General features: G+C 55.4%; 2 protein-coding genes across 2 annotated transcripts; both read left to right on the top strand.

Moving 5' to 3' along the window:
• The first annotated feature begins 2270 nt into the window (after positions 1-2270).
• Scrt1 (scratch family transcriptional repressor 1) lies at positions 2271-8138 on the top strand. Its single transcript, XM_032917404.1, has 2 exons — positions 2271-2762; positions 4677-8138. Exons 1-2 carry the CDS (start codon positions 2648-2650, stop codon positions 5606-5608), a joined length of 1047 nt encoding a protein of 348 aa, XP_032773295.1. The 5' UTR covers positions 2271-2647; the 3' UTR covers positions 5609-8138.
• Positions 8139-12525: 4387 nt separating this feature from the next.
• On the top strand, positions 12526-22940 carry Dgat1 (diacylglycerol O-acyltransferase 1). Its single transcript, XM_032917399.1, has 17 exons — positions 12526-12952; positions 18245-18332; positions 20256-20296; positions 20388-20473; positions 20558-20610; positions 20735-20840; positions 20980-21087; positions 21172-21246; positions 21337-21440; positions 21524-21562; positions 21638-21679; positions 21755-21799; positions 21883-21995; positions 22073-22138; positions 22226-22313; positions 22400-22462; positions 22565-22940. Exons 1-17 carry the CDS (start codon positions 12708-12710, stop codon positions 22715-22717), a joined length of 1515 nt encoding a protein of 504 aa, XP_032773290.1. The 5' UTR covers positions 12526-12707; the 3' UTR covers positions 22718-22940.
• Positions 22941-23670: the final 730 nt, after the last annotated feature.

Here is a 23670-nt window from a genome sequence, read left to right as displayed (position 1 = left end):
CACTTGTGTCCGGGCCTGGTCTCTCCCATCAAGGTTAGGGGCCAAAGGAGATAGGAGATGGACAAAGCCGGGGAAGGGATGTGTATGCAACTTAAAGACAGAGACTGTTTGAAGAGGTGGAGGAGGGAGGGCTGAGGACAGAGCAGCAGAGGAATGGGACTCAAGACAGACCTAGGAAAGACTGGAGGGGCCAAGGATCACGACTGAAAAAGAAGGGACCCAAGGGGCAGAGTATGGGGACAAAACTAGACAGGATGACTGGGCCTGTAAGAGGACTGTAAGAGGACCTAGAAGTGGGGGTATAGGGATAGAAGCGGGGACATTGTCCAGAAGAAGGAAGCAAACGGAGCGGGGGTGGGAATCGAGCCTGCCTGAGCCCTGAGGGTCCGTCTGGTAATTAGACCTTGTTCCAGATGAACCCCCCACCTCCGTCCAGCAATCAAAATGCTAATTGGCCTGACGCCTCCGGCTGCGCCTCAGCCCTTCCCCTCTGGGAAGGAGCCCGGACTAGTGGTGTGGCTGGCGGGGAACCCTCGCCCCCCAACCCCCACTGTGAGCATCGCCGGCTGCTGTTCAGCGATAAGGGGGAGGCCGCACCCGTCCTGCCCCTAGGGAGCGCCTGCCACGCAAGATGAATGTCCCGCCGCTGAGGAGCTGGGCCGCTAGCATAAAGCAGGAGAGTGGTCTCCACGCTCAGTGTAGGGCAGGTAGCTTACACCCACCGTGGCCGGACGCGAGGCAGTGGATGCAGGTAGCAGCCCAGCACGCAGCAGGAGGAAGGGAGCTGAGCTCAGCACTGCTGTGCCGCCCTGGCACCTGCGCCCGCCGGGCCAGTCCGTATAAGGTCACCACGCTGCAGTCTCTGCTTGCCGCTCCGCGACCATAGTCGATAGCCAGAGCAGGCTGCGTGGGGAGAGCTCAGCTCAGAGACCCCAACGCGAGGAGGGGGCGAGGAAGGGACAATGGCGGCGCCCGGCCCTAATTGGGGACATATGCACCCGCGCGCTGCCATTGTGAGGCCCCCAACCCCCAGTGCCCCGCCATTGGCCGTTGGGCCTGACGTCATGGGGGCTGCAAACTCCGGGCGGGCGGCCACGGGAAGGGTTATCCGCCTGGTTGCGGGCCTCCTGTAGAAGCTGCAGACGCGCGGAAGGGCGGAAACCACCAATGAAGCGGAATTTCTGGAACAGGGGCATGGCAGCCCCTCTTGCCGTGCACACTCATCTTGCACCGACGCCACTGTGCTGGACATCCGTTCCGCGGGAGAGGCGGGGGCAGAAAGGTCCCTCCAGCGGGCACAGGGTCAGCCGAGGTGACAGAGTGGCAAGAGGCACTGCGGCACAGGGCGCACACAGGCTTCCACGCTGCGTTTTCGCTGCCTCAGCATTCACTCCTTTGGTCTCCCGCCTCTCCCCGCCTCCTCACATCCCGCACCTAGCCTCCAGACCTTATAGGAGGCAGTGTGGACTCGACTGAGGTCCGCTTGCGTTCTCCCCAAAAGAACGAGAGCCTGGCGTGGGAGAGTGCCAGGCCTATTCCCACCTCTCTCCACACGCCCGACTATGCCACCAAGTATCAGGTCGCCATTCCCCGAGCCGCACAGGGGAACTCCGCGCAAGTCGAGGCGAGGCATCCCCAGGACCCCTCCCAAGAGACCCTGGCCCGACCCAGCCCGGCGCAGCCATTTCCGCCGGCCTTTTCCCCTCCCCGCCCACCCCCTCCCCCAGCGCTTGGCTTTAAAAGCCAGAGGCTGCGCTCGGCGGTAGGCAGAAGAGGCTTGCGGGCTCAGGAGGCCTGCCCCAGAGCTGTCCGAGAGCGGAGCCCCGCCCCCGGACCCCCGTCCCTCCCTCTCTCCTTCCCTCCCTCGGCCCGCCCTCCCTGAGCACCCCTCCCCCTGAGGACCCCCGCCCGCCGCTGCCGCCGCCGCCCGCTCCGACTGCAGAACAATAAAGCCAGCCTCCCAGAGACCCCCGCCGAGGACCCCCGCCCCGCGACCAGGCCCGGGTGGCCCGCCCCTCTCCGGCAACGCCAGCTGAGCGCGCCCGGGCGCTGGCCGCGGTGCTGCCCTAGCCAGCGCTGGCCGCGGTGCTGAAGCTGCTGGTGCTCCTGCCGCTGCTACTGTCGTGTTCTCTTGGCCCGGCGCTGCCGCCCCCGGGGGCATGGGGCGCCGCTGACTGAGGCTCCGCCGCCGCGGCGGGGGGGGGAGGGGAAGGGGGCCGTGGGGCCGGGCCAGCCCTGCACCCATTCGCAGCCTCCGGGCCCGGGACGGAGCCGCTCCCCCCCTCTCCGCCCCCCCCAGCCTCCTCCCCCGCCTGTCCAGGGGCGGCACTGCGGGCTGGGAAGCCGGGACCAGAGGAGGGAAGGAAGGAAGGAAGGAAAGAAGAGAAAAGAAGAGAAGAGGAGGAAGGAAGGAAAGAAGGAAGGAAGGAGAGAGAGAGAGAAAGAGAGGAGGGATCCGGAGAGGAAGAAGAAAAGACGCAGGGCAGAAAGAAGAGAGAGGACCACACTCGCCGAGCAGCATCCACAGGCCAGACTGGGGACAGTGCTGCTTCCACCGCTCCTCGGATGGTGACGGGGCCTCGCCGCGGACGCAGTCCCCCTGAGCCCCGGCTCTGCAGGCCCTCACTGCCGGAGCCCCGCAGGAATCATGCCCAGGTCCTTCCTGGTTAAGAAGGTCAAACTTGACACATTCTCTTCGGCAGACCTCGACAGCTCCTACGGGCGCGCCCGCAGCGATCTCGGAGTGCGACTGCAAGATAAAGGTGCGCTCTGGACTGCAGCTGGGGCAGGGCCCAGGGCTTTGCAGGAAGGGGTGGGTGGCCAAAGTGTGGGGGTGGAGTGGCAAGGTAGGAGGGGATGTAGATCCAACGGAAGCAGGCTGAGGCTGGAACAGAGAATGAAGGCTGAGGGAAGGGGAGCAGAGAGTAAGGCCAGACAGCTTCCGAGATAGGACAGAGTATGGGTAGAGGAGAGGTGGGAAAGAGGAACCAGGAACAGGAAGCACTAAAGGCACACGCTGACCCACACGCAGACTCGTGTTGAGATATACACAGCTGCACAGACACCTGCTGACATAACAGGACCCAGTTACATGGGCACATGCAAACCCACACCCAGAAATCTGGATCTGTTTCACTTTTCTTTAGCTACACCTTCAAAGCCCCTTTCTAGGGCCAGCTAGGGGATGCTGGGAACTCTAGGGAGTAGGCTTGGGTTCTGTCAGGGCCACCCACCTGTCAGGGCCTAGGTACCAGAAGATGCAACAGCAGTATCTTCCCTGGACTCAGGATTAGGGAGGAAGACGTGAGCAAGGGAAGCCACGGCATTGGAGTCAGGGGAGGCTCTTTGTGTAAGGAAGCCCAAGTTCAAGGACAACTGTTAGCATGCAAGCAAGGGGGACAGAAGTGCCAGCAGTGTGGGGTGGCAGAGCAAATGTGACCTGCAAGAGCATAAGCCTGTGTGGGCCCATGTGACTGCGTGTGGCCATGTGACTTTGTGCGCTTGTGTGTGACCCTGTGTGTGTGCCTGTCTGTGTGCCACTACATGAGACCACGTGACTCTGAGGCCGCTGTGCACCATGTGACTGAGAGTGTGTCTGGATGGTTGCATGTGTGACCCTGCATGTGTAGGAGTTGGGTTCCAGTGCTAGGGTCAGTGTACAGCACAGCCTGAGCGATGCCACCAGGCCCGATGGTTGTTGCTAAGAGCCTGAGCGTAGCCCTGAACGAGCCAGAGCCTGCCTCGTGAAGGGTATGCACTTAGGATTCTGAGATTGTGAGATCCATCTTGTGCCTTGGGAGCAACTGCAGCTGCTGGCATGAAGGATGTCCACCTGCAGCTTGTCTCTGTTAAGGTGTCCCCTAGTGGGTGCCCTGGCGGTCTTCCTAGTCCCCTGTTGGTGACCTGAGAAGACGCCCAGTAGGGTTAGGGCATGGGGAGAAAAGAACGTGGAACAAAGTAGGACCCGGGATAATGGAAAGTAGTGGGTAGCGGTCTGTGAGTTGGAGCAGCAAGTCCAGTGAGCGGTTAGAGAGATGGGGAAGCACTGGTGATGGCCAGAGATGCTGACTAGGGAGGAGTAACTAGCGTTTTTTGTTGGCACACCTAAAGAACAAGAGGGACAGCACCAAGTCTGGCAGCAGATTCTGGGGCCTGAAGAAGGCCTCGGGGATCCCAAAGAGGCAGGACCGTCGGGGTCTCTGGGTTGGAGGCCCTGGCTTTGTGCGCGGCGGGTCTGCAGTGTGTTGCATAATCAGGGAAAACTGCTGAAGTGGGGAGAACCCGAGGGGGAGGGGAAGGGGGAGGAGGAAGAGAGGAGCGCCGCCCCTCCCCCCTGACCTTGAGGCTCGCTGAAGGGGGGCAGCCGCGCCCGAAGATGCATCTCTCTCCTCCCCGCGCGGGGGCGGGGCGTTTGGGCGGCGGGGGAGGAGCCCTGCCTGGCCCTGTCTCATCCTCTGCTGTCTCTCTTCTCTCCTCTCTTCCCCTCCCCACGGTCTCCATCCTCTCTGCCCTGTGGTCCCCGGCCCCTTCTCCTTTGTCCTAATCCCTGTTCGCCTTCCTTTCGGACCCCGACGTCTCCCGCTGTGTCTCCTCGGTCTCCCGCCGCCCGCTTTGCGTGTGTCTTGCCCGCTGCTCCGTTCCCCTCCCGCTGTCTGTCTGTCCGCCTCCGCCCTCAGGATACCTCAGTGACTACGTGGGGCCTGCGTCGGTCTACGATGGCGACGCTGAGGCGGCGTTGCTCAAAGGGCCATCCCCGGAGCCTATGTATGCTGCGGCTGTGCGGGGAGAGCTGGGACCCGCGGCCTCTGGCTCAGCACCGCCGCCCACCCCTCGCCCAGAGCTGGCTACTGCTGCTGGCGGCTACATCAACGGCGACGCGGCGGTCAGCGAAGGCTACGCGGCCGACGCCTTCTTCATCACTGACGGGCGCTCACGCCGTAAGGCTGCTAATGCCAACGCTGCCTCGGCCCCCTCGACAGCCTCGGTGGCAGCCCCCGACAGCGACGCTGGAGGTGGGGGCGGGCCGGGCACGCGAGGCTCTGGATCAGGGTCCGCTAGTCGGGGTGGTACGCGCGTGGGGGCGGGCACCGAGGCGCGTGCGGGGCCGGGAGCCACGGGCGCTGGTGGCCGGCACGCGTGCGGAGAGTGTGGCAAAACTTACGCCACGTCGTCGAACCTGAGCCGCCACAAGCAAACGCACCGCAGCTTGGACAGCCAGCTGGCAAGGCGTTGCCCAACGTGTGGCAAGGTGTACGTGTCCATGCCGGCCATGGCTATGCACCTGCTCACGCACGACCTGCGCCACAAGTGCGGCGTGTGCGGCAAAGCCTTCTCCCGGCCCTGGCTGCTGCAGGGCCATATGCGCTCGCACACGGGCGAGAAACCCTTCGGCTGTGCGCACTGCGGCAAGGCCTTCGCAGACCGCTCCAACCTGCGCGCACACATGCAGACGCACTCCGCCTTCAAGCACTTCCAGTGCAAGCGCTGCAAGAAGAGCTTCGCGCTCAAGTCTTATCTCAACAAGCACTACGAGTCAGCCTGCTTCAAGGGCGGCGCCAGCGGCCCCGCAACCCCTGCGCCGCCGCAGCTCAGCCCGGTTCAAGCCTAGGGCAGCGGGGCCTCCGCCAGCCAGGTCGGCTCTCAGCAATACGGGCCCCCAGGGAAGTCTCCGCTGGCGTCCGGGCGGAGGGGCTGGAGGGCAGGCCCCTCCTCACAGCAATAGGGGCAGGGAGCCGGCCCCACCCCGCCCCGCTCGCCAGGAGCCTTGCCAGCCCCTTCAAGCAATAGGGTCCCGAGGGGAGACCCATCCCGAAAACCCTCCCCTCTCCTCCAGGGTGCCCCAGGCTTTCTCCCAGCAATAGGGTCGACCAGACCCAGAACCGAACCTCATCTCTTAGTTGGGTCTCTGAAGACAGGGGTGAGGTGAGGTAAGGAGCGCCCTCCTCCCTCCTCTGCGCCCCTGGATCGCGTTGCAGAGACTCAGGTCTTCCCCACCCCTTCCCAAGCCTTCCAGGCCAGGCCTTCAGCCCGGCGTCCAGGGAGTCAGCTCCGCACGGGCAGCTGGCCGGAGGAGGAGCAGGATATCAGGCGGGCCACAGAGGCGTTCTGTTCCGCAGGCTTTGCAAACCTCCCGGGAGTGCTAGACGATTTGGGGATGGGGAGGGGCGCGGACGGCGGCAACCCTCTCCCTCGGGTTCTCCTGGGGCCTCAGTCCGAGCCTCCCTCCAACCCACGCCTCGCATCCTCTGCCAAATCCTAATTCTTCCAGCCCGGCTTCCGGGGCTCTGTCCTCCATAACGAATAATAATGACGCATATCGGAATCGCATGAACTTATCCGACCTACTCAGACCCCGATCCCGCCCTGCCCCGGGGCCCCCTCCCTCGCTCCCCAGGCTTCGGGTGTTGGAGGACGGATACCCAGGCCGGCAGGCTGGCGTGCCACTGCCCTCTACACACCTCTGTATTTGCTTTGCGGGTAAAGCCCCCTGGGGGGGGTTGCGGACGCGTCGGGTTTCTTTCTTTCTGTATTTATACGTTTTATTTATGAACAGATTGCACTCGGGTCAGGGAGGGGGCGCCGAACCCTCATCCTTCCCGCCGACGCCCGGGGCTTAGGTTGTCCAGGACCACTTCCTCTGCCCCTGAGGCCCGCCCTTTCCCGGAGACCCAGGCCCCACCCCCACTCGGTTGCCAACTTTCGCCCGTCTATGCCAAAGCCTCGGCGGTGACCCTATCCCAAGGGCCCCGCTCCATTGGCCGCCGCCTTTGTGACATCACTGCATGCAGTCCCACCCTTCTTCCCAACCCTTCCCGGGGCTGCCCGCTCCCCTTCCCTTAGTTAGTCCGATGCAGACTATAGAGCAATAATGCGCACTGCATGTGAAGCTGCCGCAGCCTCTAGAGTTACTGAGAATCAGGTATCCCCTGCCCTACCCATCCCATAGGCCCCTAGATCAGGGATGCTGCGCGGGGCCGGCCACGCAGACTTTCTTTCCCCATACCCTATCCCAGGGCAGAGCCCGGCAGGCGTCATGGTTCCAGAGGCTGGGATGGAATGGTATCACCCAAGGCCTCTCTTATCAGTCCTTCATCACTCACCGACCCATCATTGGGTACCTACGATATGCCAGGCCCATTCCTGAATCTGTCAGAGATGTGGCAACCTTCTGGGAGGTGCCTGTCAGTGACAGGACCCAATAAGCATGGGTAGGCCAGGGTGGAAGGCCGATGCAGAGGGCTGAATCCCTGGGCCCCTATGGCCTCTCCTACCCACCTCAGTCCTAGAATACGCTGGGTGTAGTCAGGCTCTGCCTTTGACTTGGGCCTTATGTTCCCCAGCTCAAATTGGACAGGCCCCAGGGTCTCTAGGGCCCAGCTTCACCAGGGCCACCCATACAGGTACCCATTTTTCTGATTCCCTGAGATACGAGGCTCTGCTGTCTCTGTGCCGCTAAGGTGCAACACGCTGGAGTATATGATATGGCCAGCCTCAACCCAGCACCAAGCTTGGCTACCCTCCTGGTGCGGACCCGCAGGCCTAGCATAGCAGTGCCCATATCTAATCCCCTTACTCCACCTGGCGAAATGCCCACAGTTCCTAGCCTGGGCCTGCCAGCCTGTGCCGCATGCACACGCACACAGAGGCGCCCACCCCGCCCCACTCTTTACTCCTGTCTACCTACCTATGGAGAAGGCTGGAAGGGCTGTGGGCCCGCCAGGATCTCCCGCTTCGCCCACACCCTGCCGCCGTGGAAAGCCATGGGCCCCCTCCCGCCCCCATAACTAAGCAGCACAATAACCGACTTAGCGAATTCAGGTAGAAGGAACGTTTAGTTAGCACCTATTTTGTACTGATTCTACAAGTAGGGCCCGAGGTGCGGGGGGCCCTCGGGTGGGGGCTGTGGCTGCCGGCCCGCCCCGCCCCCACCCCCGCCTGCGCCCCGCCACCTTGTACATACTCCTGGCCCGCAACAGGCCGGGATTTTTACTCGGGCCGTGTCCCTCTTCCGCCCCCGTTTGGGGCCGGGCCGGCCGGACAGACGGACGGACGGACAGACCTCCTTCCTAAGCACAATAGCACCAGCTCCTCGGAGCGCCGCACCTCCACGAGGAGAATAAATGCCACTCTTGATAGAATTTGGAGTGTTGACTGGCGTGTCCTGTTGGGGTGCTTGCTAAGGGTCTCTGAGGGTGCCTAAGGGGGAGATTTCCTGGTTCTGCAGGTTCAGATCAGTGCTGAAATCCCAAGTGAAGCACGGGCCTTGGCTTTTCTCTTACTGAAGAGGCTCAGTCAGGCCAGCTGAGCCAGTGGAGTAATCAACCCTGCTCTATCTCAGGTATTCAGGGGCCCTGTAGCTTCTGGGCAGCAAGCCTGAAGTTAGGTCCTGCCCAGAGTGATGGAGAAGCAGTCCCTGGCCTGGACTGCCTCCACTCTTGGTACTTTCCCTTAGTACTTCATTCTCTGCAATCCTCTGAGATGGTACCGGGGGAAACGGGACAGCAGAAGCCTCTACCGAGTGTAGTGCCTCTCTTGAAGGCTCGATGCTGATGCTCTCATCCAGATGTAGTGCCAAGGAAGTGTTAGTGAACCCCAAAAGACCAGCCAGAGGAGCCAATACGAATGCAATCACAGCCTTTGTTCGAGCTAGCTCAGGCTTAGCCCACCACCACCAAGGAGGATGGTTTTGGTGGAGAGGAGCCCCAAAAATCTACTGGGGCAAAGTTTAGAGAAAGCAGCAAGTGGGGGTAGCGGGGTGGAGGTGGTGGTGGTGGGAGTGTTTCTAGCCTGGTAAGCATTTAATGGAGAGCTACTATGGCCTTTAGCACAATTGGCTGGTGCTGGGAATCAACCCATAAACTTCCGTTTCCCTCTGCATTGGTGGTTGTGAGGCAGGGGTGGGCTTGTAATCGTGGGGTGCAGATTTGTTGGGGAGGTAGCCTGGAGACATAGGTCTTGTTGGGTGGTAACTTGGAAACTAATGCTAAGTACCAGCCTGCTAGTTTACCTGAGTTCCAACTTAGGTCAGGTACTCTACAATGGAGTGTGAACTTAAAAGATTTGGTCTCCCACAGACCCCTGTGAGTGTGTGGGTGTGTGAGTGACTGTGAGTGTGTGCTCCTGTACTGCTAGGCAGCTAGGCTGGGCCAGTACGAAGTAGAAGTGCCCAGAGGGAGGGGCGCTTCTGTACACACACAAAGCCCTCAGATTCTGGACAAGGAGAACAGAAGGAATAGGAGACGAGGCTGTGCTGGCTAGAGAGAGCCGCAGCAGCCTCAGGAGCGAGAGTAGAAGGCTCACACAGCAATGACCCCAGGCAAGCCAGTCAGCAGGTGTGGATTGAGTGGCTCGAAAACTTTGATATGGCCATACTAGGTCAGTTTTAGGTCAGAGCCAGCTCAACTGCCCACGTCCTGGCAAGACCAGGAGCCAGACTCACTCCGATTCCATGCAGCATAAAAGGGAGAGATGTATCTTGCAGCAGATCATGGCCTATGTGCCAGCAGTTTGGAGAATATTCCAGTGGGGGAGGGCATGCTCTCTGGGAAGCTTGGACCATAGTTTTAACAGGCATGAAGGCACATCTGGCACTGGGAGAAGTGGTTAATCAGGTTCTCCACAGAAGGATTTTTTTTTTTTTTAAAAAAAAGACTTATATATAATTACACTGTAGCTGTTTTCAGACACACCAGGAGAGGGCATCAGATCCCATTACAGATGGTTCTGAGCCACCATGTGGTTGCTGGGATTTGAACTCAGGTCCTCTGGAAGAATAGTCAGTGCTCTTAACTATTGAGCCATCTCTCTAGCTCCACAGAAGGATCTTAATTGTCACTGTTCCTCGCTGGAAAGAGGTTGACAAGGTTTCTCTGGCTGTCCTGGAACTCAGAGATTCCCCTGCCTCACCCTCCCCAGTGCTGGGATTAAAGGCGTGAGTCACACTGCTCAGTCAGAGATTTCCTATTTGTAAGAGGAACCCAAGGGCCTGATAAGCAGCTGTGGATGGACGAATACCTCAGGACTGCTTTTACACAGCTCTCTCTCCATCCACCCAAACACTACTTTGGTAATAGCAAAGATACACAAGGAAGTCTCTTATCTTCCTACTTTCTGGAGAACTCCACAGTTTCAGGGTCTTGATTGCTTCTGTTTCTCCAGGGTCATAGGCCAAAGGGATGGAAACAGCTTTTTGGAGGGTTGAGATGAGCCTACTTCTTCTCATCGCTGCAAACTGTCCGAAGCAGGGTTTCCTTGACCTGCTAGTAGTGGGTTCAGCCTGAAGCTGTTTGCAAAGTTTTTTTAAAAAAAAAGGATTTATTTATTTTATGTATTTGTATATACAGTCACTGTCTTTAGACACACCAGAAGAAGGTAACAGATCCGACTGGAGATGGTTGTGAGCCATCATGTGGTTGCTGGGAATTGAACTCAGGACCTCTGGAAGATCAGTTAGCGCCCTTAACCACTGAGTCATCTCTCAGCCCTGCGAATTATTTTAAATTAAAAATTTAAAAACATCTATTATATGAGTGCTCCGTTGCATATATGCCAGAAGATATGTATCTACATGCCAGAAGAGGGCATCAGTTCCTCTTACAGATGGTTGTGAGACACCACTGGTTGCTGGGAATTGAACTCAGGAATATAAGCCAGGGCTTATAACCTCTGAGCCACCTCTCCCACCCTATGTGGACACTTCTAAAACCTTCCTGGCCCTCTTACTCCCTCGGGCTTGCAAGGCTCCTTCCTCCAGGGTCTGAACCCCTTTTGTTGTCACCTCTACCAGGGCTGCGCCATGATTTCTTTGCCAATGCATTTATCCACACCTTCCTTCCCAGCCAATCTCAACCAGACCTTTTCTCTTGGCACCTGGTCACACCTCATGCTAGATTTCGGCAGTGAGCTGTATGTACCTCTCAAGCATCCATTCCAGAAGTTCCTCCTTGAATCAGGCCCTGGGACTCTGACATAAGTCCCATCTCTTTGCCAAAGTTCTCCACAGACCCATCCTTCCTGATAGCACTCTGGGAACTGCAGTCACAGGCCCACATCCCCCTTCACTGCCATAGCTTCTTGTAAACAGACAGCTCTAGGCCCGAATGTCAATGAATAGCTGTCTCAAAGGAGAACTTTCATTCTATTGGATGGTGTGAATCCACCTCCGGCTTTAGTGGCACGCTAGGTCTCAACCTTCCACTTTTAGTTTTTGGTTCCATACTGGAAATTAGTGTAGCCTTGCCAAGGCCCAGCTAAAAGACATGCTGGGCCAGCAACAGAGGAATGTTCTGAGACACTGGCCAGGTTGGCTCTGATCTACAAAAGTCCTTGCCCAGGTCTGTTTTTCTCTGCATACATACACAAAGACACCTGCAAGGTACCTTAGATTGTTCATCATGAGGTGTGGCATGAAGAAAGAGTGACCTGACAGGAAGAGCTAGTGGATACTATAGAAGTTGGGTGAGCTCAGTAGGAAGACTGGTGGCATCCTGTAGGAGAGAAACCAACCTTGTCCTATAGAACTACTTCTTTTTCTTTTTCAAAAAGACTTATTTATTTCATGTATATGGGTACCCTGTTGCTGTCTTCAGACACACCAGATGAGAACATCAGATACCCATTACAGCCACCGTGTGATTGCTGGGAATTGAACTCAGGACCTCTGGAAGAGTAATCAGTACTCTGAACCACCGAGACATCTCTCCAGCCCTAGAGATACTTCTTGACCCAGAAAAGAAAGTCACTATTCTCTGTGGTCCTTATAGTGTTTCTGAAGGAAATCAGGTGCTTCCTGAGGTCCAGGACGTATGAACTGCGGTGTCTAAATCAGGCGGGTTGCTTGTCAGGTCCTCGATGGGGTTGCAGGGCGGTGGAAGAGGCCATGGTGACTAATGAGTTACTTCATTTAACCAACAACTGGGCTGTTGCACACATTTGCTGTGATGTGAGTCTGGGTATTTCTCCAGTTTGACCCTTTGACAGGTTATGTCCTCCAAGGTCCATTTAAAGTGGTTCCTGCCTAGCAACTAGGAATCTTTCGCAGAACGGCGCTGTCAGGGCAGATATAGGTCTGTCGGTTGTGTGTTCGAAAAAGGATTTGGGGCCGCAAGGCGTCAGCTCAATTTCATAAATGACCTACTCAAACCGCTGCTGGGGATGACGAAACTATGTCTTTACAGAAGTGGGACAAGGGGCAAGCAAGAGGTCAGGGGAAATGCGTAGCTGCCAGGGAGTCAGGAGCCGGGGCAGTACTCCTCCAGCTTGTTCCTCACAGTGAGACAGGACCTTGGACCTCTTCCACAGAAGTTCACAGCCAAGCTGCGCACTAGTTGCTTCCGTGGGCCTGTGACTGCAGTTCCCAGAGTGCTATCGTCGTCAGCTCGTGATGCCTTCAACTTCCAGGAGGCTTCACGCTCTACTCCCGCAATTCCCAGCGTGCTCCGCGTCTTCGATTAGGCCCCGCCTCAGCTTGGCCTCGGACTACAAATGGACTCTCAGTTGACGCCACAGCCAGTCAGCTGCTCTATAGCATCCCAGCTTCAGCGGCGCAGAAGTAGTGGTGCCCTGCGCCGGCTACGGAGGCCGGCAGGGGGCGGCGGCGGAGGCGGAGGCCGAGGCCGTTGCTCAGGGTCCAGAGGCGGGGCCGCGGGCTCCAGGCGCTGAGTGCCGGCGGAGCACGACTGGGCCGCGACGTGGTGCGGGCCGAAGCCATGGGCGACCGCGGAGGCGCGGGAAGCTCTCGGCGTCGGAGGACCGGCTCGCGGGTTTCCATCCAGGGTGGTAGTGGGCCCATGGTAGACGAAGAGGAGGTGCGAGACGCGGCTGTGGGCCCCGACTTGGGCGCCGGGGGTGACGCTCCGGCTCCGGCTCCGGCTCCGGCTCCGGTTCCGGCTCCAGCCCACACCCGGGACAAAGACCGGCAGACCAGCGTGGGCGACGGCCACTGGGAGCTGAGGTAGCGGAGTGTCTGATCCCTTTACACCTGATCTCCCCAGCTTCGCTCCCAGTTCTTAAAAGTTGGCCACAGCTTTGCGAGTTCCGCGTCCCGGGCTCCCCTTGGGCCACATTGAGACACAGGCTTTGGGGGGGGGGGGGACGGGACAGGGTCACTTGCCAAGGTCACCCAGGTGGGGTCAAGTAGCTTACCAGGGAGCCTAGGTAGAGGAGTAGGCAGCAGCCCCTTTTCCATATTGCTCAGGGAAGTAAGCACACCTTGAGGCAAAGTCCCCTGAGGTCCTTTCTGAGGGGTAGGTAGCAGGAAATCTGAGCCTTGGGGCTTGGAGATGAATGGACTTTCTTCAATGGAAGGAGGTAGATGTTTTCCAGGGAGGGATGCGATAAAGAGTTATCTTTGCAAAACTCTGAGGGGAATCCTGTGGGTACAGACCGGGGGGCTGATAGAGGCTCGAGAGAAGCCTTGCCTGTTTGAGGAGACGGGTATGGACATTTGCTCAGGGCAGGGGACCATACAGGAAGTTTTCTCGTACTAACAGAGAGGCTGCTAAGGCTTATTCACCTCTCTTCCAGTAAGTAGGAGGGCCTGAAGCCCTGGTCATGTTACCAGAATGACTGTGGGCTATAGGGACAGAGCTGACTACTCAGTGAGACAGACTTTCATCCCCTGGTTGGAGTACTGGAGCGAGGTTTGGTATGGACACACCTATGGGAGAGGTCCTGCTTAGCTGAGTGACTGACTGAAGAAATGGAGAAATGCATCTTGTTCTTTGGCAGCACTGGCTGTCTCCTCCAAGCTGGTCTGGAGACTCTGGTGTTCATTATGAGACCCTTTAGCAGCTCTGGGTTAGGAAGTAGCTGAGGACCTTGGAGGAAGTGGATATCTAGGCTGCCAAAGTCTTGTTCTTTTTGTATCAACGGAGTCTTTTTCTAATGGGGACGGTGGGGAGGGGCCACCTTCCCTGCCCCCAGCTGCTCTTAGGGTGTTCACAGTTCACCTGGGAGATAAGATAACTTCTGTGTGAGGCAGGCATAGCACATTATGAACAAAGGTCAGGTAAGAAGGCCATGGAGGCAAGAGTGGGGTAGGAGTTTGACCCTCCTTAGAGGGATGGCGATTTTCTGTAATTCAAAGCTGGTCTTGAGAGAGATTGGCCTCCAATTTTCCATCTGAAAAGATGTTGATCTCCCCCATCCCCTCAATCAATCAATCAATCAATCAAGCAAGCAAGCAAGCAAGCAAGCAAACAAACATGGTTTCTCTGTGTAGCCTTGGCTGTCCTGTAACTAGCTCTATAGATCAGGCTGGTCTCAAACTGATTCACCTGCCTCTGTCTTCCAAGTGGTGCCAGCTCCATTAGAAAAGATGTTAAGGGGGTTGGGGATTTAGCTCAGTGGTAGATAGGCAAGCGCAAGTCCCTGGGTTCGGTCCCCAGCTCCGAAAAAAAGAAAAAAAACAAAAGATGTTAAGGGTCCTAAGACCTAAGGTCCTATGATCCTAAGAGTCCCCTATGCTGACTCTTTAGGAGTTAGGAGTTTGGCTAGTAGGATCTCTAGAGGGGTGGGGAAAGTATCTTTTTATCTGAGGACTCAGTTGTAAGCCAAGTTACTATTCAGGGACAGGCAAGAGAGAATAAGCACATCTTCGGATGACCATTGAAGGTTTTCAGTGTCCTCTGGTGTGAGGCTTGTGCAAAGCTAGGAAAGACGTACATGCATGTGTGGAAAGGGTCTCGGCTATGGCCCCTTCTCCTCCATAGATGGATGTTGCATTTCAGGGATGGGACCGGATGGGAGTTTGTCATCCCCCAGTGGCCAGTGGACCTTGTTCCGACTTAGGTATGCCACAGGGCTGGAGGCCTCCTGGTTGAGGAGCGAGATTCCATTCCTCGGTGTTGGTGAGCCAGGCTGACTGCCCTCTTGGAGTTGGCCTGTAGTTCACCCCATTGCCACTCTTCTCTGCCAGCTCCCCCTCCCTCTGTTGTTGCTCTTGGCAGCCCAGCTCTGCTCTCACCCTTCCTCTTGACTCCTTGAGCTTCTGTATCTTCCCTCCCTAATAACTTCCTGCTCACTTTACGCTGGGCCACTGAGCCAGGTTCTGGATGTCAGCTTATTTCTTCTACCCTATGGCAAGGTGAGGCTGTGCACTTTGTCTACCCAAGGCAAGACCTTGTGGTTTTTCCCCCAGGGTATTTGTCTTTGAATATCTTTTGTACGTCTCTATATATGGTCTAGGAATTATGAGTAGCTTGCTTCCACCTTGTACCCCGGGGCTTGGCTCAGAGAGCAGCACAGAGGAAGTGTCAGGTGTCATCTGGAAGAGGAGCTGGCATTCTGTCCTTTTCTTTCTATTTGGTGTCAGATCTGAACTGCGTGGTCTCCAGATGAAGCCCATACTTAGAGGTTGGTCCTTTGGGTGTGGCACAGATCTTAGCACCTGTGTGTGAATGGGCTTGTTCTTGTTTCACAGTGTTTGTGTGGGGTTGAAGGAGAGTCAAGAGAGGATGCCACCTCTTCCTCGTTCTGTGTGGTTTGCCTGAGTAGGCCTGGTTAAGAACCTACCATGAGATCTAAGAAGGAGAGCCAGCTATTTTGTGTCCTTTTGGAGTGAGTGTAAGACAGTTGGAAGGCACAGGACATGGGCAGGCTCTTTAGTAGGTGAGAGGGTGGCAAAAATAGCTGTCATCATGGCTAGCCAGCTCCTCTTTTCCCTGCTGGCCATTTCTGCAGCCTGCCCTTCAGCCTACTAGCTTCTGGTCACAGTGGCAGGCTTGGAGCTTTGCAGGCATTGGCTGATGGGGCTACCTCCCCTGGAACAGATGTCTCTGACTTAGGAATGGAGGGAGTGGCATTGGTGGAGCAGAGAAGCGGGATTGGTGCCTTCTGGACACTGGATAGGAAAGCCAGAGAGAACCTGAGACACCAGTGTGGACAGTTGAGGAAGGAATTGGAAGTCTAACAGAAGAACTCTGAAAAAAAAAAACACCCCAAAACCAACCAACCAAACAAACCGGAAAAATAACAACAACAACAACAACAACAAAAAACAAAAACAAAAAAAAAAAACCTCTTGGGAACTGGAGAGGTGGCTCAGTGGTTAATAAGCACTGACTGCTCTTCCAGAGGTCCTGAGTTCAATTCCCAGCAACCACATGATGGTTCACAACCATCTGTAATGGGATCCGAGGCCCTCTTCTGATGTGTCTGAGGACAACTACAGTGGACTCATATACATGAAATAATTTTTTAAAAAAGAAAAAAAACCTCTTAAGGCCTTGTGTGCTAAACCAGACAAGGTGTCCCGTGTGGTGGCACATGCTTGCTATACCAGCAGCTTGGGAGTTTGAGGCAGGAGAACCAAGGCTAGCCTGGCCTACACAGGTCACATCTAAAAACAAAACAAAACAAAACTACCTGCTTGCTGTTAGCTCTAGAAAGCAGGATCCATTCTCTACTTTTGTCTTCATTCTGGAGATGGCCATAGAAAGAGCAGCATGGCCTCCTTGGTTACCCAAAGGGGAGAGAGGTCAGTCTTGTGAAACAGTTTTGGTTATGTGCAGGCTGTGGTTGGTGGGTTGTACCACAGAGGCCATGAGGTTTGGGGGGCAGGAGGTTTTGGGATAGTTGTGCTACAAGCACAGGGCTTCAGGGTGGAGAGGGGGACTGGTGGGGTGGTCTAGTAGACAGACTGGGAGATGCCTTTCTATTTGTCTCATGGTGTTGCCTCTTAAAGGCAGTCCTATCAAGCCAGTGAAACCAGTCGGGATCGGGGTGGGGGATACCCCAAACAGGAGGCAGTCATCAGAAGGCAAGCTTAGATTTGGGGAGAAGGGGACTCAAGGTAGAGACATAGCATAGTCATATTGCATGCCTTATATTACATGGGTCTAGTGGAAGCCTAGTCCTGAGGAAACGGACAGTTGGGAGTGATGTTGGGCTGGAACTAAGGTGGCTCTGTCTCACATTGGTGCTGCAGCATGGCATGGACAGTAAGAAGGATGTGACTACCCTACTAACCAGGAGCTACTGTGGTTGGAACTAGGTGCCAAATAGATCTCAATCCTGTGTAGTTTTTTTTTTTTTTTGAGATAGGTTTTTCTCTTGTAGCCCCAGCTATCCTAGAACTCTGTAGAGCAGGCTGGTTTCAAACTCAGAGATCTGCCTGCCTCTGCCTCCTGAGTGCAGGGATCAAAGGCATGTGGTGTCTTTTGTTTTTTTAGATCTCAACCTTGACAACTAATTGAGTTTGTTGGCACTGCCCCTTAGTCTCTTTGACCCTTCTTCTGGAGAGGGGTCAGACTTCCAACCCTAACCAAAGCTAGGGCTTGCCCCTTGTTATTTGAGGGTCACTAACAAGGTCAGTCCTAAAAGGGCTTCTGTAGGATGGTGCTTAGAGCCTTCCTGGCCTGCTTCTCATCAGATGCCCCAGGGTAGAGGTGTGTGTGGTGAGAGGGAAGGGGAGGCCTAGCTTCTTTGCTTACAAAATCTAGGTCTTGCTCAATTCTGTGTGGCTTCCTGATGGCACAGCAGCTAGAGGGCAAGGTGGAGCCACAGTTAGTATGAGTGAGGGCATTAGGTACTGGGACGAGGGCTCTCCGTTCTTCCTGTTGTCTTTGCCAGGAGCTGAGTTTGGGCTTTATCTTAGTCACACGGTCCTCCTCTGCCAGGCTTGGTCTTCTTCACAGCCAGGGTCTCTTTGGATGTCCTGCATCCTACCACTGGGTAGTAGTTCTGAGGGTTTCCCTAAGTAGTCTCCTCATGGCCCTGAACAGAGTCAGGGACAAACTTAACATGCAAATGGAGGACCAAACCACTGCTTGTAAGAAATGTACATTAATGGCAGGCACTTGGCCAGCTGTTACTGGGCCTTTATGTCTAAATGTCAGGAGAATGCTCTTACTGACTATAGTAGGGACTCCCTCACGAGTGACTGGGTAGATGGGATGAACAGACGGGGCAATCTGCAGTAGTACTGAGTAGGTCCACAGAGGACCATGGATACACAAGTGGGATTATCTCTGTGGTCCAAGAGCTTGATTGCAGTTGGTTCGGGGGAACTCGAGCTTTATGGAGGCCTGCCTAGTCACTTCTGCCTGTACTGAGCTTTTCTGCTGCCCAGAGGGAGAGGCCTCCATGTGCTTCTGAGACCTTTTCCTCCTGGAGTGGCCTTGTCTGCAAATGGGTAGTGAACTCTTGGCACAAAAGGTACCTGGGCAGGAGTGGGTCATGGTGGGTCCATCCTTGTCCTGCTCGTGTATGCTTACTGGGCAGGGTCCTGTCTCCTTTTCACCAGGTGCCATCGTCTGCAAGACTCTTTGTTCAGCTCAGACAGCGGTTTCAGCAATTACCGTGGTATCCTGAATTGGTGCGTGGTGATGCTGGTGAGTGGGATGTGGGAGCAGGCTCACTGTGGCCAGGGTGGCAGAACCTTCAAGGGTACCCTTTCCCTGGGCAGAGGCTCTGCCCTTTGAAGACTATAGCTCCATGTGGTTGCTAGCACTAGGCTGGTTGTGAGGGAAGCAGGGGTGGTCCCTGCAGTGGGACTGGCTTTCTCTTGGATCCCAGGCTAGTTCTGTGGATGGCTCAGTGGTAGTAGAGATGATGAGTATCTTGAAGACTCTGGCTGTGCCTCCGGTCCCCCTTGGCTGTGTAGGTGTGGTAGGGAGAGCAAGGAGATGGAGGGGAGTATTGGTTGCTCTCCAGGCTGGGAGGCTGAGAGGCTGAGAGGGCACTCTGGGACCAAGGCCTCCCTGGAAATGTATAGAAAGAATTGTGAGGATGTATGTCCTATGGCATGTAGATTAATGGACATAGAGCCCTTGGCAACCAGCCACTGCTTTACAGGTCTTCTAGTCCCTTTTCTTTGGCCTTGAATATTGGTGGTATGCTATGCCATGTCCAAGCCTGCGGCCTGTAGGGCCTGGTTCTTACTGGTGCTATGCATCCCCACCCCAGAAGCTGTTGGAGTCCAAGGCTCAAAAGGACAACCTGATGGGTGGATCAGGGACAAAGGGTTATCATCACTCAGCTTCTAACACTTGGATACGGTCTGGTACCTATTGCCCTCATCCAGAAGTGTCTGTTCCCGCTTTAGGCTATCAGTATGGAAGGGACTCTGCCCTATCGTGCTCTGAAAGGTTTCTGAGTGTTCAGCACTTTTTCGTTGGAGAGAGCTTCAGACCTTGGTAGGCTGTGGAGCTATAAGGCTTGACGAGTGAGGAGTAGGGACCAGTGGGCTCAAGGTCAGCTTTGCCTGGGGAGATGGCCATGCCTGGTCTATAAAGAAGCTTTTGGGCAGAGGGATGCTTGGCCAGTTCAGATAGCAGTCTCTTCTCTTGGAACTTTCTGCACCCACCTGGCTTTTCATTTTTTTTTTTTAAGTGCCCCCCCTGAGCTGGGGACTGAACCCAGGGCCTTGTGCTTGCTAGGCAAGTGCTCTACCACTGAGCTAAATCCCCAACCCCAGCTTTTCATTTTTAAAATGTGTTGGATGTTTTGCCTTCATATGTGCCTCTGTACCACATACATGCACTGTTCATGGAGATCAGAAGATATCCTGGAACTGGAGTTAACAGATAGCTGTGATCCATTCTTTGAATGGTAGGAGTTGAACCAAAGAGCAGCCAGCGTTGTTAACTACTGGGCCATCTCTTCAAGCCCCGTGTGGCCTTTGGTCCTTTTATTCTTCCCTTCCAGGATACATGAATCCTGGCTCCAGCTACTTGCTGTGGGCAGTCAGGAGGTGGTATAGAGCAGTGTGTTTTAAGTACCAAGCTGGAGTATGGTGTCCCTGAACTTACCACCTCCATGGTCCCTTCTCTGAGCATCCAGGCAAGGAACCTCACCAGTGTTGCCTTGTCTTACCCACTGCTTCCGTCTGTCTGGGTAGTGGGAAGTGGCAGCCTGTATCGAGTGCCTGTGAGGTGGGTAAGGGCAGAGAGCCAAGCACTGATCTCAGGCTAGAATCCAGAGGCACACTCCTAAGTGAGCTGCATGGGGCCACACTCTTGGAGTTTTGCCTATTGCTAGAGTATCTGACTCAGGTACAGAAACATCCACTCCTGCCCTTTTTTGCTTCGATGAGTCTTTCTGCTGCCTCTTGTCTCTCTTGACACCAAAGGGACAACTTACTCTGGGCAAGGGTAGGCACCCCCTCTCAGTCTCTCACTTGGTCTGTGCTGTCAAGAGGGCCTGGTCCTTGCTAAGAGCGCTACAGCTGTTTCCTGGCCAAAGGTGGAGGTGCTGGGGCAAAGTGAGCCATCAGAGCACCAGCAGGGCTGAACCCTCCTGATTGTCTCTTGCAGATCCTGAGTAATGCAAGGTTATTTTTAGAGAACCTTATCAAGTGAGTACCTCTTCCAGGCCCCTCTTACCCCACCCCAGCCTGCCTAGGCCCTGAGGCCCCTCTACTCAGGCTCCCATTGTCCCACTCTCAGGTATGGCATCCTGGTGGATCCCATCCAGGTGGTGTCTCTGTTTCTGAAGGACCCCTACAGCTGGCCTGCCCCATGCTTGATCATTGGTGAGCTGCAGTCCAAGAAGGGCCATGGGTGGGGGAACAGGCTGACCAGAGCCTGACCCTGTCCTGTGATGCTTCTGTCCTCAGCATCCAATATCTTTATTGTGGCTACATTTCAGATTGAGAAGCGCCTGTCAGTGGTAAGTGGTGCCTATCTCCATCCTTGCTAAAAGTCACTGGCGCTTGCTTGAGATGACTTCTTACTAGGCCTGATAGTTCTCTCCCGGGGCAGAGGACCTGGTTGAATGCTCTCTTCTTCTCCAGGGTGCCCTGACAGAGCAGATGGGGCTGCTGCTACATGTGGTTAACCTGGCCACAATTATCTGCTTCCCAGCAGCTGTGGCCTTACTGGTTGAGTCTATCACTCCAGGTGTGTCTCCATCCCAACCATCCCATGTTGAGCTGACCCCAGGTTGTTCATGGGATGTGGGTGGTCACAGCTGAGCCCACCACCTTCCTGTGTTAGCTGTGGTGTGTGGGCAGACATGGCTGAGCCACCTATCTTGCAGTGGGTTCCCTGTTTGCTCTGGCATCATACTCCATCATCTTCCTCAAGCTTTTCTCCTACCGGGATGTCAACCTGTGGTGCCGCCAGCGAAGGGTCAAGGCCAAAGCTGGTAAGAGGCCGTCAGGATTGGGATTCACCTATAGGACAGAGACTGGGCTACGTGGCTCACACTGCTGTCTTTCTTTGCTGTCAGTGTCTGCAGGGAAGAAGGTCAGTGGGGCTGCTGCCCAGAACACTGTAAGCTATCCGGACAACCTGACCTACCGAGGTGAGGAGCTGTTGAGTTGGGACTCTCCGAGGCAAGACTGTAAGTCAGGTTCAGGGCTGTGTAGTCTGAGCACCTACCCTTCCCTTCTAGATCTCTATTACTTCATCTTTGCTCCTACTTTGTGTTATGAACTCAACTTTCCTCGATCCCCCCGAATACGAAAGCGCTTTCTGCTACGGCGGGTTCTTGAGATGGTGAGGTTTGGACCCAGAGGTATGGGCAGGGCTTGGGTGTGTATGGAACCCAAGTCTCAGCTGACTGCTCTGTTCTTCCCCAGCTCTTTTTCACCCAGCTTCAAGTGGGGCTGATCCAGCAGGTAAGTGGTGAGTGGGTGTATGGTAGGGCTCAGTGCAGCCCAGGGAGACTGATGTGGTATTTATTTCCTTTGCAGTGGATGGTCCCTACTATCCAGAACTCCATGAAGCCCTTCAAGGTGAGGTCAGGCTCCCTGGTGGCAGGGGTGGGCGGGGTAGATGATATAGCTAGCTGAGGCAGCCTGTTTCCACAGGACATGGACTATTCACGAATCATTGAGCGTCTCTTAAAGCTGGCGGTGAGTGTCAGAGACTCCAGTGGGATGAGTGTGAAGGAAAGGTGGAGTCTGTAAGTTTGCAACTGGAGCTTTGTCTCCCAAAGGTCCCCAACCATCTGATATGGCTCATCTTCTTCTATTGGCTTTTCCACTCCTGTCTCAATGCTGTGGCAGAGCTCCTGCAGTTTGGAGACCGCGAGTTCTACAGGGACTGGTGGTGAGTGGTGTGTTTCTGGGGAATCTGGGTAGGTCATATAGCATGTTCTGCTTATCCCATTGTTTCTTGACCCCAAGGAATGCTGAGTCTGTCACCTACTTTTGGCAGAACTGGAATATCCCCGTGCACAAGTGGTGCATCAGGTAGGACGGTGTATGCACCTGTGGAATATGGTTGTAGACCTGGGCCCTATGGCATTAGCCTCATCCTATGGCTTCCTTGCTCCGCAGACACTTCTACAAGCCTATGCTCAGACTGGGCAGCAACAAATGGATGGCCAGGACTGGGGTCTTTTTGGCGTCAGCCTTCTTCCATGAGGTCAGTGCTCTTTGCACACCCCACTTCACCTCTGGGCAGGGCTGTGGCCACCAGTTGAAACACTGACTTCTCTTATCCCTATCCAGTACCTAGTGAGCATTCCCCTGAGGATGTTCCGCCTCTGGGCATTCACAGCCATGATGGCTCAGGTGAGGAACTCTGCGAAGCTTGTTTCTTAGCCTACATCTGTGTTAGACTCCCATCTTCTGTGGCCATTGTAGCCACCTGACTGTAGCCTCATGTGTTCTCAGGTCCCACTGGCCTGGATTGTGAACCGCTTCTTCCAAGGGAACTATGGCAATGCAGCCGTGTGGGTGACACTCATCATTGGGCAACCGGTGGCTGTGCTCATGTATGTCCACGACTACTACGTGCTCAACTATGATGCCCCAGTGGGGGCCTGAGCTACTGCCAAAGGCCAGCCCTCCCTAACCTGGGCCTGGAGTTCTGGAGGGCTTCCTGGCTGCCTGCACACTCCTCCTAGTCTGGGAGGCCTCTCTGCCCCTATGGGGCCTACTCCTGCTCTTGGGGATGGCACCTGAGTCCAGCTGGTATGAGCCAGTGCTGGGAGTCTGTGCTGACCAGGGGCTGAGGATATCAATAAAGAGCTGTCTAAAAACCTTCCTACAGGGGTCGTAGAGGCTGCCGAGGATGACCTACGCCCTCATGTGCTTACTTTAGGGGGACTCATTCTCAGGCTCCATCTCAGGTAGAGCTGGAAAGGGGTTACATGGTTGCTGTTTACAACCTCAGGGACTATGTGACAAAGCTGTTGAGCTGCAGAGCAGACACAGGAGGAGGCAGCAGTGCAGGGTGCAGCAATGTCATCGCTCAGGAAAGCCCAGTGAGTTTATCCTGCCCTGTTAATCCATGCAGGACCAGGGCTCAGAGCTATGTAGACTCAACAGGATGACTCTGATTCCACCCTGATTCCAGTACCACCAGTAGGAATGTAGATCCACACTTTTAGAGGTGGAGCCATCCATGGAGAGGACATTTGTACACTGCCTGGGGCCCAGGAATTCTACACATTGTACCTTTAGGATCTGTCTCGACTCCTTGAGATCAGGCTGCTCAACAAGTTGGGCTAGTGGCTCTAGGCTGTGCTGCAGAGGTCAAACTTGACTGGGCTTGGCTCACTCTTCCAAACTACCCTTGGCTCTGACATAGAGCTCTGAAGAGAGTGAATGCTCTGCCGCAAGTTTTAGTAGCTGCCAAATTAGACAGAGGACTTTTACGTAAGAGTCTTTTTGACAATCCAAGGTCTTCGTCCTTGCCTTGGTGAGGTTTGTGCTTGTCTACCGCTAGAGTCTGCCAGGCTACAGACCCTAACCTGCAGTTAGGTGGTTACCTGGTG

Source organism: Rattus rattus, chromosome 1 (assembly GCF_011064425.1).
Source record: "Rattus rattus isolate New Zealand chromosome 1, Rrattus_CSIRO_v1, whole genome shotgun sequence".
NCBI classification, from domain to species: domain Eukaryota; kingdom Metazoa; phylum Chordata; class Mammalia; order Rodentia; family Muridae; genus Rattus; species Rattus rattus.
This window is presented reverse-complemented; position numbering and strand designations above follow the sequence as displayed.

Excerpts from the sequence above, each read along its gene's own strand:
- Scrt1 (XM_032917404.1), top strand. The coding sequence starts at position 2,648 with ATGCCCAGGTCCTTCCTGGTTAAGAAGGTCAAACTTGACACATTCTCT. Across the intron at positions 2,763-4,676 it reads AGTGCGACTGCAAGATAAAG|GATACCTCAGTGACTACGTG; the intron begins GTGCGCTCTGGA and ends CTCCGCCCTCAG.
- Dgat1 (XM_032917399.1), top strand. The coding sequence starts at position 12,708 with ATGGGCGACCGCGGAGGCGCGGGAAGCTCTCGGCGTCGGAGGACCGGC. Across the intron at positions 21,441-21,523 it reads TACGGCGGGTTCTTGAGATG|CTCTTTTTCACCCAGCTTCA; the intron begins GTGAGGTTTGGA and ends GTTCTTCCCCAG. Across the intron at positions 21,800-21,882 it reads AGCGTCTCTTAAAGCTGGCG|GTCCCCAACCATCTGATATG; the intron begins GTGAGTGTCAGA and ends TGTCTCCCAAAG.